This window comes from Lathyrus oleraceus, chromosome 2 (assembly GCF_024323335.1).
Source record: "Lathyrus oleraceus cultivar Zhongwan6 chromosome 2, CAAS_Psat_ZW6_1.0, whole genome shotgun sequence".
Classification (NCBI taxonomy): domain Eukaryota; kingdom Viridiplantae; phylum Streptophyta; class Magnoliopsida; order Fabales; family Fabaceae; genus Lathyrus; species Lathyrus oleraceus.
This window is the reverse complement of record NC_066580.1, coordinates 72959075-72980335: the sequence shown is the minus strand read 5'-3', so window position 1 is coordinate 72980335 and position 21261 is coordinate 72959075. Positions and strand designations below refer to the sequence as shown.

Here is a 21261-nt window from a genome sequence, read left to right as displayed (position 1 = left end):
AATTAAGTGGTATGTTGAATTGTAGTTCCTTGTGTCGAAGCAGGTTGCTCGACAGAAGCAAGGAAGTGTCGAATCACCTAATGTGTTGAGTTGTATTAGTATGTCGAAGTGTCGAAGCATATTATTTCCCACATGATTTCGACTTAAGTCTATTTTTAGTAGTGTTAACTATTTTAGTCTTTTATAGTTTTGAGCTTTGGCTTAGTGAGCAAGCTAACCTAAATCTATAAATAGAGGGAGTAACACTTATTCTTGTAATAGAGAAGTCATAACATTATATTCACAGAATTTTGCAGTTGTAAAGTGAATAAAGAAGTTTTTCCATAGATTGTAGGCAGAGAAAAACTCAGAAGAAAATACTCTTTTTTTTCAGCGTTCTTTCTTTCTCCATTGTTCTCTTTTTCATTATTATTGTGTGGGTGAGAACAATCTTATTTATCAAGATTAATTAAAATTCTCCATAGATTATGGTAGATTTCTAACTCTAACAGTGTAAAATTGGTATATCATTTAGGTCCATATACCTTATACACCTTTGTCAGCTGCCTCTGGTCTCTTTCATATGCTCTATGGATTCATTGAATGCGACCATCAATCAAGCACATGCCTATAGCACATATTTCTCTATATATGATGGTCACATCTCAAAGCTCTGTATATCATAATACAAATTCTCTAATAGCAAAATGATGATTCGTATAATGTTTTTTCTCTTCTTTGCTAGCCAAGTGTTGGTTTATTTCATTCCGACAACTACATTTGCTCTTTCTTTGAGTTCAAACACCGATAAGTTAGCTTTACTTTCTTTGAAGGAAAAACTTACAAATGGGGTGCCTAATTCTCTACCATCATGGAATCATTCTTTGGATTTCTGTGAATGGCAGGGAGTCACATGTGGTCGTCGTCACAAGAGAGTCTCTGTCTTGCATTTGGAGAACCAAACATGGGGTGGCACTCTTGCTCCATCCTTAGGAAATCTAACATTTCTTAGATTTCTCACACTTTCCAACATCGATTTGCATGGTGAAATTCCTGCTCAGATTGGTCGTTTGAAGCGCTTGGAAGCTCTTGACTTAAGAAATAACAAACTTCAAGGAGAGATTCCTAAAGAGCTTACTAACTGCACAAGTATCAAAGTATTAGAGTTGCTGATAAATCGGTTTACCGGAAGAGTTCCCACGTGGTTTGAATCAATGAAACAACTTACTACCTTGGTTCTTGAAAACAATAATCTATTTGGTACAATTCCATCTTCACTCCAAAATATTTCATCACTCCAAATGATATCTCTTACAGAAAATCACTTGAAAGGAACCATACCTTATTCTTTGGGTAAGTTGTCAAGTTTGACATATCTGACTCTAGCTTTAAATAATTTGTCTGGTGAAATTCCTCTTTCTCTTTACAACCTATCCAATATTCAAACTTTTGATATTGGGAATAACAAATTGTTTGGTAGTCTTCCATCAAACATAGATCTTGTTTTCCCCAAACTTGTTAACTTCTTAGTAGGACAAAATCATATAACAGGAACTTTTCCCAACTCAATATCCAACCTCACCAATTTGAAAATTTTTGATATAGGAACAAATTCTTTTAATGGGTCAATACCTCTTACTTTAGGTAGATTAAATAAACTTAAGCTTTTTAATATTGAGAATAATAATTTCGGGAGTGAAGGAGCTCGCGATTTAGATTTCCTTTCTGTGTTAACCAACTGTTCTCAACTGTATAAGATCAGTCTTTTGAACAATAAATTTGGTGGTAAGTTGTCTAACCATATAGGAAATTTTTCCGCCAATCTCAGATCTTTTAATCTAAGAGCTAATCAGATATATGGAGTGATACCTGAAAGTATTGGACAACGAATTGGTTTAACATACTTAGACATTGGAACCAATTCTCTTGAAGGATCAATTCCATATTCAATTGGAAAGCTTAAGAATCTTGTAAGATTGGAGTTGCAAGAAAACAAATTATCTGATAGCATTCCTTTAAGTATTGGAAATCTTACTATTTTGTCTGAATTATATCTTTCGGACAATAAATTGGAAGGAAGTGTTCCATTTTCTCTAAGATATTGCACCCAATTGTTGATCTTAAGTATTGCTATAAATAAATTGAGTGGTGATTTACCAAAACAAACATTTAGATATCTAGATGGTGTAATATATATTTACTTGAGCAACAACTCTTTGACTGGTCCCATTCCTTCAGAGTTTGGTAATTTGAAGCATCTTTCACATTTGTATCTACACTCAAATAATCTGTTTGGTGAAATTCCAATGGATCTTGCTTCTTGTTTGACATTAACAAGGCTGGTGTTGTGGGGAAACTTTTTTCATGGAAAAATACCTCAGTTCTTGGGCTCTTTAAAATCCCTTGAAATATTAGATATTTCTAATAACAATTTCTCAAACACAATCCCCTTTGAACTAGAAAACCTTATCTTTTTGAATAAGTTAGATATATCTTTTAACGATCTATATGGTGAGGTTCCCATAGGTGGTGTCTTTAGAAATGTCACAGCAATTTCATTAATTGGAAACAAGAACCTTTGTGGAGGGATACCTCAATTGAAGCTTCCAAGATGTGTTGGGGATTCCTCCAAGACACACAAACAATCTCTAAAAAGGAAACTTATCATCATCAGTGTAATTGGCGGGGTTTTGATCTCGTTCGTAGCTTTTATAACTGTCCATTTTCTCACGAGAAAGTCCAAAAAGTTACCTTCTTCACCATCTCTTCAAAATAGGGCACTAGGAGTTACTTACGGAGAGTTACATGAAGCAACCAATGGATTTTCTTTATCCAATTTGGCAGGGACGGGAAGTTTTGGATCTGTTTTTAAAGGATCTCTCCCCAACTTTGAAAGACCTATTGCTGTAAAGGTGTTGAATCTTGAAACGCGTGGGGCAGCAAAGAGTTTTGTGGCAGAATGCAATGCTTTAGGAAAGATGAAACACCGGAATCTTGTGAAGATCTTAACTTGTTGTTCAAGTGTTGATTACAAGGGTGAAGATTTCAAGGCTATTGTTTTTGAGTTCATGCCTGAAGGGAGTCTTGAAAATGTGTTGCATAATAATGAAGGGTCTGAAAATGAAAATCATAGTCTCATCCTCTCAAAAAGGGTAGACATTGCTCTTGATGTAGCTCATGCTTTGGATTATCTTCACCATGATGAAGACCAAGTTGTAGTTCATTGTGATATTAAACCAAGCAATGTTCTTCTTGATGAAGATATGGTAGCTCACTTGGGAGACTTTGGCTTAGCTAGGCTCATTCATGGATCAACAAGACATTCAAGTAAAGATCAAGTTGACTCCTCAACAATTAAAGGAACAATAGGATATCTTCCTCCTGGTAAAGTTCTTTTTTATCCCTTACTTGTTACTATATATCATTCGTATATTTGTTATATAAAATATTTTTTCTTATAAAGTTTTTGTTGTGGTTTGAAAAGAGTATGGAGCTGGTGGTCCGGTAACACCAAAGGGAGATATCTACAGCTATGGGATTCTGTTGTTGGAAATGCTTACTGGAAAGAGACCAACAGATCATATCTTTTATGAGAATCTTAGTCTACACAAATTGTGTAAGATGAAAATTCCTGAAGAAATTCTTGACATTGTAGATTCAAGTTTGGTTATACCAACTGTTGAAGATCAGACATGGATGGTAGAAAATAACATAAAAGAGTGTCTCGTGATGTTTGCTACAATAGGAGTTGCATGTTCTGAAGAATTTCCTGCTAAGAGAATGCTCACAAAACATGTCATACTGAAGTTGCTTGAAATTAAACAGAAGTTGTCCCACTAGACATTGTTACTACTATGATAAAATGAAATAATGGTGTTTTGTATCGCGCTGAATTCCTATAAGAATTTGTGTTGTTTGTAATTACAATATATTATATGTGTGGTACTGTTTGGAAATGTTATACATGGGATAATTCAATAACTTTGGTTTCAGAAAAGTTTAATAATTTTTCGAACATTTAATATAAACAAATTAAAATTTAAATAATGTGATATATTATTGTTATTGAAAATAAAATACATCTATTAGTTTATTTTTTAAGTGAATGAGCATCAATTGCATTAAAATAAATAAGGCAAATGTTAACATGTATTTTTAGGATATTTGATAACAAATTAAATATAAATATTATATTGGAATTGTATATTCAAATGTCCAATAAATTATTTTTAAAAAAATAAGGTTATGATTCGATATTCTAAAATGAGTGAAAAGAAGTGGAATAAAAATTTCATTCTATTGTTCGGATATTTTGTGTAATGGATAAAAGTATAATGAGCGTGACAATCCTAAATGGATTATGGTTGTCAGAGGTTTAAGGTTTGTTGAACGTTAGAGCTAGCTCACATGCGATGTTATGAGAAACTTTGCATGGTGGTTTCGCTGTATGTTAGATATTGTCCTTTAGTATGATGGTGTTGATCTGTTTATTTCCCCTAAGGGCGTTTAATTGAGTGAGCCTAATCTCTCTCGAGAAACCTTCATTGGAGTGGATGGTTAATATCCATAAACTCAGGGGAAATAGTTAGACCCCACGACTTCTTAGGAATTGATTGTTGATTGAACACACGCACGACATGGACGGTGAATTAGAAGTTGGGCGACTGATTCGGATAATGGACGATCGAACCCGATGAAGGGTACAAGAACTGGTGTAAGGGTGACTCTTGATGGATAATGCATACAACCCTCGCCCTTGCCACATGGTCTTCTTCAATTATTCCACTACACATTTCCTCAAGCACGAGGGCTCGAAGAGGTTGAAGTGCTTTAATCCTTCACCCTTGAATCTTTAGAGGAACATGGTCGAGTTGCTTACCCCCACCCTATAGGAAGTATTGGTCATAACTTTTATGACGATGTCTAATAGGGCCTTTCGAGAGAGACATGTTGAATCTCTCAAGCGAGACTATGTTGAGTCCTTTTGGAGAGACTATATTGAGTCTCCCTAATGAGATCATATATGTTGAGCCCCTCAGCATAGACTATATTGAATCTTCTTGATGAGACAATGTAGAATCCCTTTAACGAGACAATGTTGAATCCCTTAGGCGAGACAATGTTGGGTCTCTCTAACGAGACTATATTGATTCCCTCATACAATACTATATTGAGTCCCCAAGAAGAGACTATATTGAGTCTTTCGGATAAGACAATGTTGGGTCTCTCTGACGAGGCTATATTGAGTTCCTTGAGACACTACGCCAAAAACTGGAATAGACAGCGCACCTTAGAGGGCGCTTTCTTAAAGAAGCGCACTCTAAAGTGAAGAGAAAAATAAGGAGGAATAGACAGCGCACTTTAGAGGGCGCTTTTGCAACAAAGCGCCCTCTAAAGTGAAACGAAAAAATAATGAGGAAATGGAGGGACACCAATAGAGGGCGCGTTTATGAAAGCGCCCTCTAAGGGTACCCTTAGAGGGCGCTTTTAAAAAAGCGCTCTCTAAGTCCATGTACATTTCCAGTTTATAAGGCGCTTTTGGAAAGCCTTAGAGAGCGCTTTTTTAAAGAAGCGCACTCTAAAGTGAAGAGAAAAATAAGGAGGAATAGACAACGCACTTTAGAGGACGCTTTTGTAACAAAGCGCCCTCTAAAGTGAAGCGAAAAAATAATGAGGAAATGGAGGGACACCAATAGAGGGCGCGTTTATGGAAGCGCCCTCTAAGGGTACCCTTAGAGGGCGCTTTCAAAAAAGCGCTCTCTAAGTCCATGTACATTTCCAGTTTATAAAGCGCTTTTGGAAAGCCTTAGAGAGCGCTTTTAGAAGCGCCCTCTTAGGCCCCCTTTAGAGGGCGCTTTTTTTACACAAGCGCCCTCTAAGGTCCCCTTTATTAAACATTAAAATTATAACATATATACTGCATGTCTCTTTATTTTCCCTCTCTATATGCTATTTCGTTTATGTAACTGGGTTTTCTCTCTACTGCGATTACTCTCTACTGCGATTACTCTCGTCCTCCGTTCGTTCTCCCTCCCTCACCGTCGTCGTCGTCGTCGCCTGTTTCTGCTGCTGCGTTCACGTTCACTGAGTTATCTGCGTCCACCGTCGCTGTTCACTTTCTTCTCCATCGTTACCGTCACCTTGAAGGTATTTCTCTTCTCCATCGTTACCGTTCACTTTCTTCAGGTGTTTGATTAGGGCATTTTCTAAACTGAGTTTTACATTTTGTGCATTATGTTGATTAATGTTGTTTAGGGCAAACGAGCACTATATGGTGTTCATGAGCACCTTGTTGTAAGGTTTTTTATTTCTGATTGAAAACTGATGTCATTTGGAGTGTGTTTGAGCTTGTGCTTGGAAGTTTGATGATTATGGATGCAAGTTTGTTCATGTTCCAAACACCATAAGTTTGCATTGGTCTTTTGTATGCAGTAGGTGTGTGTGAGTTTGTATTCAATAATGATGAAAAAAGAGAGAGTTTAGATTGTTGTAACATGAGAGAAATTGAAGGTATATGAATGTGTTTTTTGTGTAGCTTCACGAATATGGTCATTGTCTTACTTGGGTCTTATTGAATCATTTCTATATTACAGATAAAATGGCTAACCAAGACAATACCCATGACGCGAGTGGATCACGTAACAATGTTGAAAAAGAAATCAAACGAGGATTGACTGTTATGAAGTCAATCATTCGTGCAAGAGACAAGGGTGAAAAATTCGAAGTACATTGGAGTGCTGAAGACCAACTAATTGAGCCTAACGGTTCAATGTTGGCAAGTTACATTGGTTCCCTTGTTCGACAACATATTCCGATTACATGTGATAATTGGAGAAGTCCGGAATTGAAGGTTGGCAAAGAAAAAATATGGTCCGAGATACAGGTACTTACCATATATTATTATATGTTTTTTTGTTGACTATTTGTTGACCATATATTGTTATAATATTACTTATAATAACACACTCCATTTGTATGTTTTTTAGAGATCCTTTCACATCGATGAAAGCCGGCAAAAATATTGTATTCAATTGGCCGGAAAAAGACTCCGAGGATTTCGATCCTTTTTGTCCAACAAATTTCTCAAGGATGAGGAAGGAAACTTTGTTGAAGCAGAACGGCCAATGAAGTATGCGGAGATTATTTCAGCCGAAGAATGGGATAACTTTGTCGCCAAACGAAGAAACGAAAAATTCCATGTAATGTCTATTAATTATGGTATTATACAATTGTTAAGTTACTTGGTTCTAATATGCCTTAAACTTTTTTATCCAGGAAGTAAGCGACAAAAATCGGAAAAGGGCATCAAAACCCGCGTATCCGTACAAAAAAGGGCGTACGGGATATGCACGGTTACAACAAAGAATTGTGAGTATATTCAAATGCTATGAGCTTATACATTGTCACAATATGTTATAATTGATGATCTTATAATCTGATTCAATTTGTAGCTAACCGAGGAGAAAAGTGACGCAACATCTCTTCCGGAGCACGTATTGTGGAAGGCTGCTCGGGTTGGGAAGGATGGGGCTGTCGTTGAAGCGGTTCAAAATGTTTATGACGAATGTGTAAGTATATGAAACATTATTTCTTTAATTATATCGAAAATTTTGTTAGACATATAATTCATTTTTAATCTCCTCTAATAATATTTCAGGAGACTTTATCCCAAACCTTACCTTCAACCGAGGTCCAGGATTGCAGGAGCGTACTTAGTCGAGTACTAAATGTTCCTGAGTATTCCGGTCGTGTGAGGGGTAAGGGTTTTGGTGTGACTCCGTCGTCATTTTATAAAAAACCAAAAACAAAAAATCCTACCAACAAAGAGGTGATGGACACCTTGGCGGAGTTAAGGGCACAAGTACTCGAACTGCAAAAGGAGAATGCAAGGTATAGAGAGGAAAGGTGCGGTTCCGAGGCAAAAGATACTAGTGACCGAGCTAGTATCAATTGTCAACCGAAATTTCCCGAGGTAATTATATAGGTTATTATGAAATTAAAATAGCACTTTTTTACTTGACACATATACACGTTAACAATAACATTTATTATTGGTTTAGGGCATTACACCTTGTCAGCTGTATCTATCGTCACCAACTTATCGCATAGTTGGCAAGGGAAAAGTGCACAACACTTCGGGTGAATTACTTCACCATAATCCCCTCCCGGTGGGATATATGAAAGTTTCGGTTGACCTTGTATTAGATACCGACGCGCTTCTACCATTACCTGACGTTGTTTCAGAGACAACGTTGATGCGAGAAGCAGTCGGATCCTTTGTTGGATGGCCGTCAGATCTAATTTTCCCAGATGCCGAGGTATATATGTTCTAAATGATTATGAATATTTAGTATTCACATTTCAATTCAGCTACAATTATGATATTTAATCAATCCTTATTACATGGTAATGTTAGACTCCTACAAGACCCACACATAAAGCTGGTAAAGGGATTTCAAGACGCATCGAGTCGGTTGCATCTCAAAAAGAGGTACAAATATATATACCCATTGAATTATATACGTAACGATTCTGTTGCATCACAAAAAGTCATGATTTAATTTATATGAATTTTTAGGTTCCCGGTCGAAAGTTGAAAAAAGCTGGTAACGATATTCCAACGACGTCCGGGACAAAATCTCAAATTATGATGCGTCTTGAGAAAATGGTGGAAGAGTCCGATATTATGCACGGCGCCATCCGTAGTGTAGATTTTGATGAAGGTGTTTTCGGATTTGCTCATTCCGAAATAATTGCAAAGGAGGACATGCAACAACTTTTTGAACACGAAGAATTGGGCATCGCTGTCATTCATACATACATATGGTACTCCGATCAATCTATTATTTACTTAGTTGAACAATTTATTTACATATTTCAATGAGTAGTCTAATGTTTATTATGTTTCTATTTAAGGTATATGTATGTAACATTGATGCGGGGAACTGAATTGTGTAACCGATTCAATTTTATTGCTGCTTCCCGTATCAACACAACGTTTATAACGAAAAATCCAACATCCGTAAAGAATGAACTAGTCGATAGATTCATGGCGGCCGACGATAATACTACACCCAGTTTGTATTTTTTACCGTTTAATTCTGGCAACGGGTTAGATTTTCTTTCTAATAATTTCATTCTAATCTATGTATATCTTTTACGTAGAAAATTTTCATGCATCTAAATTTTTGTTTTATTTTATAGTGGTCACTGGGTGTTGGTTGCTATGGATCTTTCGAGACTAATGGTGTATTATCTCGATTCGTTATCGGGTGATTGGAGTAAATATCCGAGTATGAAGAAGACGGTTGACGCGTAAGTGAAATTCCCCTAAATATTCGTGTGTATTTGTATATTTAATTATGTCTGTCAGATTGATCTCAATATACGTTTTTATTTTGTTAGGGCAATACTAAAATTTAGATCGAAAAAGAATTACCGTAATAGGAAGGACATTACCTGGATCAGAGTTCAGGTATATATTAAGTATCTTATTTTTACTTATAATAGTGTTTGTTTTTTTGCTTATAATAGTGTTTGTAAGAAATTAACTATATATATATTGTTTGTTTTTCTGTGTAGTGTCCTCAGCAAAACAATTCGGTCGATTGCGGATTTTTTGTATTGAGATTTATGAGAGATATCATTGCGTTGAATCGTATAGACATCCCAAAAATGGCATGGAATAATAACTTAGGGTTTATTTTAATATTATCGGATATTTCATCTAATTTGTTACTAAATCATGAATATGTTTTATTCTCTTAATTGTAGTACTTTGAGGAATACAAATCTTACTCAAGAGCTCATTTGGATGAAATGAAGGATGAATTGTGTCAATTCATTGTTGATCAAAGAATCATATAGCTAGGTTGTATATTGTTGTACATATATGTATGGAATGTTGTTGTTGTATGCTGTTGTTGTATATATGTTGTATATTGTTGTTGTACTTTTACTAAATCATGAATATGTTGTTGTATATTGTTGATCAAAGAATCATATATTAATGTTGTATATATGGAGGATTAATGTTGTATATAAATGGATTCATGTTGTATATATCAAATGGATTAATGGTGTATAACATTGGATTAAAGGATGAAATCAATATGAATTTTACACTTTTGCAGCATGCGAACAGGTTACCAATTAAATATCCACTGTTTTTTAAACAAATTTTTTTAAAATAACTAACACTTTAGAGGGCGCTTTCTGTAGGAAGCGCCCTCTAAACACTTTACATTGACAACTTTAGAGGGCGCTTTGTCCAGAAAGCGCCCTCTAAACACTTTACATTGACAACTTTAGAGGGCGCTTTTTCCAGAAAGCGCCTTCTAAGGTGTCCCTTTATGGACCACTCTAGAGGGTGCTTTTTTCTGAAAGCGCACTATAATGTGGCCCTTAAAGGGCCACTTTAGACAGCGCTTTCTCCAGGAAAACAAAGCGTTGTCTTTACCTATGCCAGCGCCACGTTAGAGGGCGCTTAAAAGCGCTGTTATAGGCCAAAATAAGCGCCCTCTTTTCCCTTATTTGGCGTAGTGAGAGAGTCTATGTTGAGTCCCTTAGACAAGACTATATTGAGTCTTCATGATGAGACAATGTGGAGTAACTCTAACGAGACTATGTTGAGTTTCTCAAGCGAAAATATGTTGAGTCCCTCGGGTGAGACTATATTGAGTCTTCATGACGAGACAATGTTGAGTCCCTCTGACGATACTATGTTGGGTTTGATTTTCACATGCATATTAATGAGGTGGGTCTAATTTATGTTTTTTAAAAGAGTTATGTTCCTTATGGGAATCCTAAGCTTCCCTCTTTTAAGAACATTTTCCTATGTGCTACGTATCGACGATTCGTATGTGTCAGTTTGAGCATCGAGGATCTTTCTGACATAATGGATTTTCTTGTGAAAGTACAACAATAAGATTACCCCCTTAGGGCAGTAAGGATCTTCCTATGGAAGTCCATCAATATGATCACCCCGTAGGGAATCAAGGACCTTCCTTTGGAAGTCCAACAATATGATCACCCCATTGGGTGACAATAAAATAAAAATAAAAATAAAATAAAACTAAATTGTACTTTAGAATCAAACAAAACTAAAATTATAAATAATCAAAATTAAATTCTAAAAGAAAAATCATAAAATAAAACTAAAACTAAAATAAAACCAAAATTATAAATTTAAACCAAATAAATTAAAATCAAAACTATAAATTAAAAATAAAAATAAAATAAAATAAAATTATAAATTAAAACCAAAACTAAACTAATAAAATCAAAATCAAAATTAAATTAATAAATAAAATAAAATAAAAACCAAAAACGAAACAAGAAAAGAAAGTGTTCAAAGAAATTGGCTCTGTTCATGCTCCTTTTCCATTTGCCCTAAGTTCATCCTCCTCGAGTTGCGGTTCTCACCATTCGAAGTTTATCCTCCTCTTTCTATAATCGGTTAGTTTTCCACTCTTTTTCTTCCGATAATCGGTGTAAAGAAAGTTGTTGTCGTTTTTTGAATTTGACTTGACTAAAAAGTATATACACTTCCAACAAAGTTCATTGCACCCATTAAATCAATCCAACCACAATAAAATGAAGATCAATTATCTTCAACAGTTTTCGATGACAATTGTTGCGAGTAACTTGTAAGGCAATTGGTAAGAAACTTCTACAACAGATGCATTAACTTTAATTTTCTTTCTTTTTCCTGTATCTTTTTAAAAGACTTGCATAAGGTCATTCTATATGCAAATGTTAGAGAAGTTGGTGGATGGAATAAAACTGTCATATTAGAATTGGTTATTAGGTAAATTTCCTAGTACTTTCTTTAAGTAAATTGTTGAGTAAATTTAAATTGTTCAGTTGAGTCACATCACTACATTTCAATGCGGATGTGGATTTTAACCGAAGTGATGTGGAATCTTGTTTATTATATCTTATGTTAAATCATAAAGAATTTTAAATTGATTTTTAAAATAATAATATGATAAATTAGATTATATTTAAAGAACAACTTACACTAACCAATTAATAACAAACTCGTGCGTATGGGTTGGAATGTTAGTGGTATATAGTTTATGGAAGATTAATTGTTATTCATATTGAATTAAAAGAGATTTTATAATGGAATACATAATTGATTAATGAAACTTGTCTAAATGAAAAATTCAAAATTGAAAATAAGTAATAGAATAATAAAAAAAGAATAAAAAAAAATTATGTTGAGAAAAATAAAAAAAAAAAGCATTGAGCCACGAAAAAGAGTTGTCTTAAAAAAGTAAATTGAATTATTAAATTGTTTAAACTAATAAAATTGATGTAAAGAATGTTTCTATTGATAAAATTGAATGATGAATTAAATTATAACATATTAATAAAACAAATGAAAAACTGAATGTGCCTAAAAATTTAATAAAAAAACGTGAAATTATCAGGATGGGTATTGATAGCAAGGTTGACCCATATCATTTCGTATATAAGGAAAATATAGTTTTGTTTTGGAAATACAAGGAATGTGTTAAGCGCAAAAGTTGAAGGAATGCAGAGAGGCCCAAGTGCTGCAATAATGGCTGAAGAGAAAGCGAGTGGTATCTCACATCGATATGGGTGCATGTTCACGTATTATCAGTTGGTGTAATGGATTGAAGAATTGTAATCTTAATAATGTTTGTTTTGCAGGTTACCTTCGAAACTGGACCAGAAGAAGGACTGGATTCATGAACAACTTGACAACATTTACCGTGAAGTTTTAGGTGTGAATGACGATGCAATCGCGAACGAGTGTTTGATAAAAAAACATAAAGGAAAAGAACATGCAGTTGCAAAACCTAGGACATGTGAAGCAAGGAAGGTTGTGAAGGAACTAGTTGGTGGTCCAAAAAAAGTCATCGGTAAAACTTCAAAGCGTGCTGAGATATCCAGAAAAAACGAAGGTAATATGTCTAGTGTTTGAATGTTATGTTAGTTGAATTGGAAGTGGAAAAAAAATGAAACCATGTCATTTATGTCGTTGCATGTATGGTTGTTATGTTTGTAGGTATTTAAAAAGATAATATATGTTGTTAATTACACTGATGTATGTGTATATAATGTGCAAAGCACTACATTGAGTAATTATAAGTTTTGTGAATGAATTTATAAATGTTAATATTATGAAGGGATGACAAGCTATCTGAAGCAGATGAGGAGGAAGTGAAGAAAGTACAAAAGAGGTTGTGAGAGGATTTCCTGATCCTAAATTGGACCATCACAGTAGTAGTTCTGATTTGGATGATGAAGACTCTGATGCTGGAGACTCTGAGGATGAAGATGCGGAATATGACATAGAGGAAACGTATTACTAGGAAAAAGAGATCAGTTATGGTTATAAGGAACGAAAAAATGTTATGGTAAGACAATGAAACTCATTTTATACAGTTTCTAATTATGTTGATACACACTGATATTGATATTAACTAATAGTAATGTTTAAATGCACAACATTTTCCTAGAGAGGTCACCATGAAATGTCTATTTTAGAACTAAAAAGCAATAGAGATTGTTGATGAAGAAACTTGAATGAGCTATTACGGAAAGGTCCATTGTGCAAAGCATAACAACAAAGTAGTGAAAAGGGAGAAATTTATAGGAAGTGGCTGGTACGAGTTTGCTAAAACCAAGAAGATCAGAAGAGGTGATAAGCTTGGATTCTCCATAGATAGGTTAACTCCCGAAACAATGTATGTTTCTTTGCTGAACCGTTGAAGTAATTTACAGGAGACTGTTTAAATTATAGGTTAATGGTGGTGTTTTGATGAAGCCATTTTAATGTTGTAGTAATATGTTTTGATGAAGGTTGTCTTTAGCAGTAGTGTTATGATAGTATAAAAGTAAAGTATTATGGTAGTTTGCTATGTTTTAAAGTATGGGATATATGTAATATTTTGGATATTTTAGGGATAATATAATATTTGTTTTATAACTGTATGATTGTTTATGGTATGTTTTTCCATATAAAACATTGTTAAGAATACTTGGAATGAGAGTTGACAAATTAAGAGATATAATATATAAATTGAAAATGATAACCATGACAGATTTGAGTAAATAATACTAATGAGGTTCCCATGACCTTTACCACCCATTATCCTTGCTTCAAGTACATGGTTAGCATATTAGTAACAATTAAACGCGTACCACTACACAAACCCTTTGATTGATCAAGGTTCCTCATTAGCATTATAGGTGTTCCAATCTTCAATTTAATGTGATGTCCTGGTAATCCTAATGTTCTTAGAGAGTTGAGAAATTTTGGAGTAAACAGTTCAATGATGTCCATGTTATTGGTGTAAGCCCTAGAGGCAAATACTTTTGGTACTTGTATCGAATTATTTATTAATTGTAAAAGGCTTTTTCTTTATTATATTTGTTTAATAAAGTCCCTAGAATAGCTAGTCCGTTTAATGTATCAAGTGTGACTTAATCATGAGATCACATTAAACATAAGGACACTATTCTTAAAGTATCCGTAGTCGAGCTTTATTGTGAAGTGGGATAACATTAAAGCATAAAGACTATTATGTATATAGACTGATGATCACATCTCATGGATCATGGATAAGGAGTTATCAAGTCTTAAACATAGGTATGAATATTGAGAGTAATATTTATACTGGATTGACCCGCTATGAGAATACTATATAGAATGTTATGCAAAGTGTCATAAGTTATTCTCATGGTGATAATGGTGTATACCACCCTTCGACCTGAAACCACTATGGACCCTAGATGTAGAGTCGAGTGCCTTGTTGTTGATCAAACGTTGTCCATAACTGGATGACCATAAAGATAGTTGATGAGTACTCCACGAAGCATGCTAAGGGACATGAGTGACCTAGATGGAATTTTCCCATCCTGTGTAACAGGATAAATGTCTATGGGCCCAATATTGAACTGGACAAGGATGACACGGTCTATGCCTTGTGTTCATAGGGGCAAAAGGGTAATTATACACATAAGTATTATCACAGAAGGATTTGTCAGATCACATGACATTTTCGTGTCTTGGGTAGCAGTGATGTGTTGCTAGATACCGCTCACTGTTTATTATGTTAAATGCATGATTTAATATAATTGCCAATGCCGCGAAAACCTACAGGGTCACACACAAAAGGACAGATTGATGAGAGATAGAGTAACTAAGGAACACCGTAAGGTACGGTGCACTTAAGTGAATTGTAGAACATCGTAAGGTACGGTGTACTTAAGTAGAATACGAAATATGGTAATGTACCACGCGCTTAAGTGATTTTGGCATATTATAAGATACGGGCCAAATACACTTAAGTGGGCTTTTTAGCCTGCAGTCCACACAAGTGGTTCTATAAATAGAACCCTTGTGTAAAAGCATTAGTGCAGTTGCAATTTCGTTTTCTCTCTCTCTCTCTCTCTCTCTCTCTCTCTCTCTCACTCACTCACTCAAAGCCTTCATTCATAGCAGCTAGCACTGAGATTGAAGGAATCTGTTCGTGTGGACTGAGTAGAGGAGTTATCATCGTTCAAAGTTCGTGATTGCTCCATAGATCTGCATCAAAGGTTTCAATCATCACAAGAGGTAACGATTCTACCACTGATCACGCCTATTCGTAAGGATCACTAAAGGAGAAAATTTTAAATTCCGTTGCGTTTTGGATCGCCCTTATCCTTCAGTGGTATCATAGCCACTTACGAAACCATGCATCTGATAGCTGTTTATTTTCTGTATTAAAATGATTAAAAGACAGAATGAATCAAAGAATAAACGAGTAATTAAATTTGGCATCATGTGTGTACGACTTGGATGATTGATGTTGACTATGCTTCGGAATTCGACATTAGTATGGTGAAGCAGCGATACATCGATCGTCCATAGATTACGCAATTTAGATCGATCAAGTTATATATATGATATACGTAATCCTGATGCAAAATACGGTATATATGATATACTATTTCTGTTTCGTTCATTCAAACACTTAATGGTTGTTTTCCTTTGAGCGATCAATGGTCATTTGCTTCGGAATCCGACATTAGTATGGTGAAGCAATGACCTGTTGATCAATCATACTGAATCAACAATCGAGGTGTGTTTGGAGGTCTGAAATTGGTGCATTAGGGTTAGTCACGACACAAGGGTTGTGTTGTCAAAGAGTTGTGAATTGAGGGTTTGTTGGATCACGTCTGTTGACTGTTTCAAAGCGCTGATTTTGGCCGCGTGACGTTCGTCATGGACCTGTGACGGTCGTAAATAGCTGGACGTGACGGTCGTAACATGCTTTGTGACGGTCGTCACATTCACAGAGTCAGAATTCTCGGCATTTCTGTTTTGTGACCGGGCAGCGGACCTCGGCTAACTCTGCATAGTGTGTCGGTCGCCAAAATTTAATTTGGTTTTAATTAATTAAAGGAATTAAAATTAATAATAATAATGTGTTTATTATTATTGTCTTGTGGTGATCAGTTATGACCTTAATTTTCCTTTATTTTGTTTTGGGTTTTTTAAAATACGACCTGCGTGTCGTGCCTCTCTTTTAATCTCTTAATGTAACTTCTTCTCTCATCTCACTCCCTCGTATGTAAAACGAGTTTCTTTTATGTAATGTAATGTTATGAAGAAAGAGAATAATTCAATATCAAAGGAGGACAACCTTGAAGATCTTGCTTGGAGAAGCTTAGATCGTTATTAGGTTAGCTTAGGTTCTCTCATTGGCTTGGGAGAACAATTGCGCTAGGGGCCATAACTGTTTCATTATGAATGTATGTTGATGCATGTGAATGTATGTTGATGCATGTGAGAGACGATTTATATGATAAATAAGCCGGTGAGATCAGAACAATTGCAATTCCCTCAAATTAAATATTAAGTTTATGCTTTCCAAGTTTTAGCATTCATCAAGACTAGTATCGGATAATGTAGGTTTCGCCTATGCGAGATGCATGTTCTATATTAGTAAGGTGCGATGGGATAATTGTAATATCCAATTGCTAAAACAATGGGTCAAACTTAACTAAACAAATTATAATAAGATTATATGTGTTTAGAAGCAAGAGTTGGAAATGATCCATGTGATGGATTGGAATAAGGAGTTATTCACCCAACTAAAATATTCGAGAGTTGTATTAGATACAATTGGAAGGAGTTCCTACCTAAATAACCTAGTTTTGTGTAATCCGCCTACGCGGACTTATAACAAAGTGAATTGTGGATCTCGACCCACTAGAAAATCTTCCAACGAGATTTTCCGAATCAAATGGTGAGGGTCATTTGTTTTGAGTAAAATAGTGGGAGCATATTTAATTAAAGGCCTAATTAAATATGTTATTGATACATATATTTTCATTAATTTCATGTAGATTACCATGACAGCAAACACCTCTAACAACATTTTGGGATCAATCCTTGACAAGGAAAAATTGTCTAGGACAAATTTTTTGGATTGGCACCGAAATCTGAGGATTGTCCTCAAACATGATAGAAAGATGTATGTCTTGGAGAAACCTGTTCCTGAAGAGGAACCTCCTAGTTTTGCACCTAAGGCAGAAAGAGATGCTTATAAGAAGCATGTCGATGATGCCAATGAAAATGCTTGTCTCATGCTAGCTACCATGAACTCAGAGTTGCAAAAGCAATATGAGAACATGGCAACGTTCGATATGATCGAACACCTGAAGATGCTCTATCAAGAGAAAGCAAGGCATGAAAGGTTTGAAGTTTCAAAAGCCCTTTTTCAAGGCAAGTTAGCTGAGGGAGCCCCTGTAGGTGCTCAAGATGATTGGGTATGTGGAAAACCTTGAAAGGTTGGGTTTTCCCCTCGGAAAGGAACTTGCGACTGATTTGATCTTGCAATCGTTTCCAGATAGATTCACTCAATTTGTCCTAAATTTCAATATGAATGATATGGACAAATCTCTTCCTGAACTGCTAGCCATGTTAAGAACTGCTGAGCAGAATCTGAAGTCAAAAGGGAAGTCCATTCTGATGATCGGAAATGGAAAGAGACAGAACAAAAGATCCACCAAGCAGGGTGATAAAGGGAAATGCAAGGAAGTTGCCAAACCCAAACCCACTGTTGCTGCTTTAAAGCCTAGTGGAGGCTGTAGCGGGGTATTCGTTACCATTAGAGATATTTACTAAATCTAAGGTAAACCATACAAGTCGAGTCGCCACCGCACTTCTATTTATCCAAAGGAATGGTTAGAAAGCGAACAAAAACCTAAGAGTTTTATCAAATCAAAAACTAGTAAAAATGTCAGAGATCCGGGTAAGGGGGTTGGTTATGCAATGAGAAGGTTTTAAGCACCCAAAACATCCTAGGTACTCCTAGGGAGCCCTTTTCACATTTGTTGTAAAGGTTGTTGTTTTGTGAAAATTTATTTGTGCAAACATGATTGAAGAGATGAGAAAAGAATATACAAGTTTATTTACATTTTGTGTTTGGATGGATAAACCCATTTTGTACGTACCATCTTAAAAAAAGATTAGGATCAAAACCTCGTAGTTCGGGTAGAAAAATTCAAAACAAGTTGGTGAATTGATTGATCCAAAAGCTTTGATGTCTTTTGTTATCCAAGGGAGAAAACTCAACCTAAAAACCACAAATCCACCATGTGAGGATAGCTTCAACATGCTAGTGAGGGGTTAACCCTATAATAAGCATGGAAGACTCATTGTCCATCACTAAGGATAAAGGTGAGTATTATATCTACCTCAAGGATAACTCAAACCTAATAGCTAAAGTTTATTGAAATTTTTTGATTAAGAAAGTGGCCATTGAAACCACAAAAGCATTTGAATGAGTGGTATTTACCAATGAAAAGTATTTACAAAATATGGTCAAAGTTGACTTAGAAGTTCAATTCAAAATAAGTATTATGAAAAGAAAGTTTGAAAATCAAAAGCATAAGGCTTAGGTTTTTAATGTTGAAAACAAATGTTAAATGTTTGCACAAAGGTTTTGGCTTGGGTTAGAGTGGAGAGAAGAAGAAAAATGACTAAGATCCTAAGCATACAAAGATGAAGGAAAAGAAATGAACCACAAAGGGAATTCCTCTCTTGAGACCATATTGATGATCCAAGTAGCTCCCATCCTTTGGAATAAAGCAAGCAAATAGCAAATAGCTCAAGCAATCAAGCACACAAATCAAGCTCCTAGGAATCTTCCAATGGCTTTTGTATCTCTCACTTTGGATGCTCATGGTAATGGTTCCTCAATTTGGCTCAAGTGGGAATCCCTAACACAAGAACATACATATCAAAAAGTTCTAACAAACAATCAAAGAATGGATAAGAGGGGGTTTAGAATATGGTCCTTTCAATGTTCAACTTCAAGCTTTAAGCATTCTAAAGGCATGAGGCCTAGTTGCTCTTCAACATTTAATCACTCTAAAGGCATGAGGCCTAGTTGCTCTTCAACATCCATATGCTTGGGTAAGGTCCTAAAATCTAAGTCCATTTTGTCCAATTCTTGGTTCACAACAAACAAAACACAAGCACAAAATATATACACAATTATGTACTCAAGTGAGCAAAAGGTAAATGGCATTAACATAAATATGTTCTCAAGTGAGCAAAAGGAAAAAAACAAATGAATAATATGTATAAGAATGATAAATTGCATAAATGTAAAGTGCAAAAAGTAAATGTTAATGGTTAGTGGTTAATAGTTAGTGTGCCATAAGGCAAATTTAGCGCTATGTTAAGCAATCGTAATTGGACTTATGTAGAAGTCACAACTATCTGAGGCCGGTCAATAATAATGTAGGCAACAAACACAAGTTAGAAGTCTTGATTAGTGAACCAAGTTCCAACAACTTGCCATGCCAAAAGAAAAAGGGATTGATCTTGTATTGGTTTAAGTCCTTTGCATGATTTAGGAAACAACCTATCCTTAATGCAAAGCCATTCACTTGATCAATTGATCAAGATGAATTAGATTTGGATCAAGGAAGATTAAGTCTCCTTAATCAATGCTAACTTATCAACCTTCAACTCATTGATAAAAAAGAAAGAAAAAAAAAGAGGAAGAAGAAGAAGAAGGTGAATAATGGAGAATGGAAATGGCAAAATTAAGGTGTATTAAATGAAATAAAATGTACCAATTCTCATATGTTGACCAATGACATTGAAAGTCAAAGTCAAACAATCAAAAACATAAGTGAGATGAAGATTGGAAGTCAAGAAATAAACAAAAATATTTTTGGCATTTTTAATATTTAAAATTAAACTTGAATTAAAAAAAATAAAAGAAAGGTCAAACTTCAAAATCACTTCAAATCAACCTTGAAAGGTCCAAGTGATTTATCCCAAGTCCAACAAGGTCAAACAAAGTTTGACAAAAAATTTCAGCATTTTTAAAAGTCAGAAACTAAGTTAAATCAATTAAAACTGAATAAAAATAACCTAATTGAACTAAAATCTCAAATAAATCTCAAATCAATTAAAAAATTGATGAGAATATTTTTCATAGATCCATCATCATTCAAATAGGTTGAGAAAATATTTTTGTATTTTTTGAATATCAAAAACTATTTAAAATGAATTAAAAATAACCAGAAAAAAGAAAATTCATAAAAAATACCAAATGACAAAATAAAAAATATTAAAAATCATTTTCAGAAACTAGAAATTATTTGGGAAATAATGCAATTGGTCCCATGTTTTTTGGATTAAAAATGAAGAAGATATGAATTTTTGAAAATAAAAGGAATAAAAGAAAATAAAATAGAAATTAGAAAAATGTGGAAAATCAGGGAGCGCACGATCCCTTTCATTAAATGACGTGGACAATATCAAAGGCTCAGAGGCGCGCTTCCATCATGTTCTCAAGTCCAACGCGTAACACCATGCATTTAAAAAAGTCAAATAAAACAAGGGCTGATATTAGATCGTGCACATGAGATCCAAAGGCCATGGAGGTATCCACGTGTGGCCAGTGGTGGAAACCACCGTCTTCTCCGGTGAGAAGCCAGAATCCGGCCACCAATTGCAGGTTTTCAAACCTCAACCAAACCACACGATCCTTATATCAAAATGAAGTTGGGGTGATGTACATCACCCCTGTAACCTTGAATCATACTCAAGATTCCTATAGATTAAGAAATCTGAGGTGGAAGATTCAGGTGTGAAAAATACAGTTCAAAGAAACACGAAATTGAAGCTATCACTAGCTTGCCCCTCAAGTGAGGACTTCAGAAAACACTTTGGTCAGGCAAATAGATCAAAGAAATGAGAGATTCGAAGCAAATAAGTTTGAACAACAACCT

At 35.0% G+C, this 21261-nt stretch overlaps 1 protein-coding gene across 3 annotated transcripts in view; it reads left to right on the top strand.

Annotated features, from left to right (window-relative positions):
- The first annotated feature begins 623 nt into the window (after positions 1–623).
- Positions 624–21261, top strand: part of LOC127118174 (probable LRR receptor-like serine/threonine-protein kinase At3g47570) — a 95989-nt gene continuing 75351 nt past the window's right edge. Inside the window, exons 1-2 of one of the 3 annotated variants that reach the window (XM_051048327.1) lie at positions 624–3363; positions 3464–3866. In XM_051048327.1, the coding sequence (XP_050904284.1) occupies positions 687–3363; positions 3464–3819 (3033 nt within the window). In that variant the 5' untranslated portion in view covers positions 624–686 and the 3' untranslated portion in view covers positions 3820–3866. Of the gene's footprint in view, positions 3364–3463; positions 3867–21261 lie in introns of those variants that run through there. The other 2 variants (XM_051048330.1, XM_051048329.1) reach the window with 2 other exon arrangements.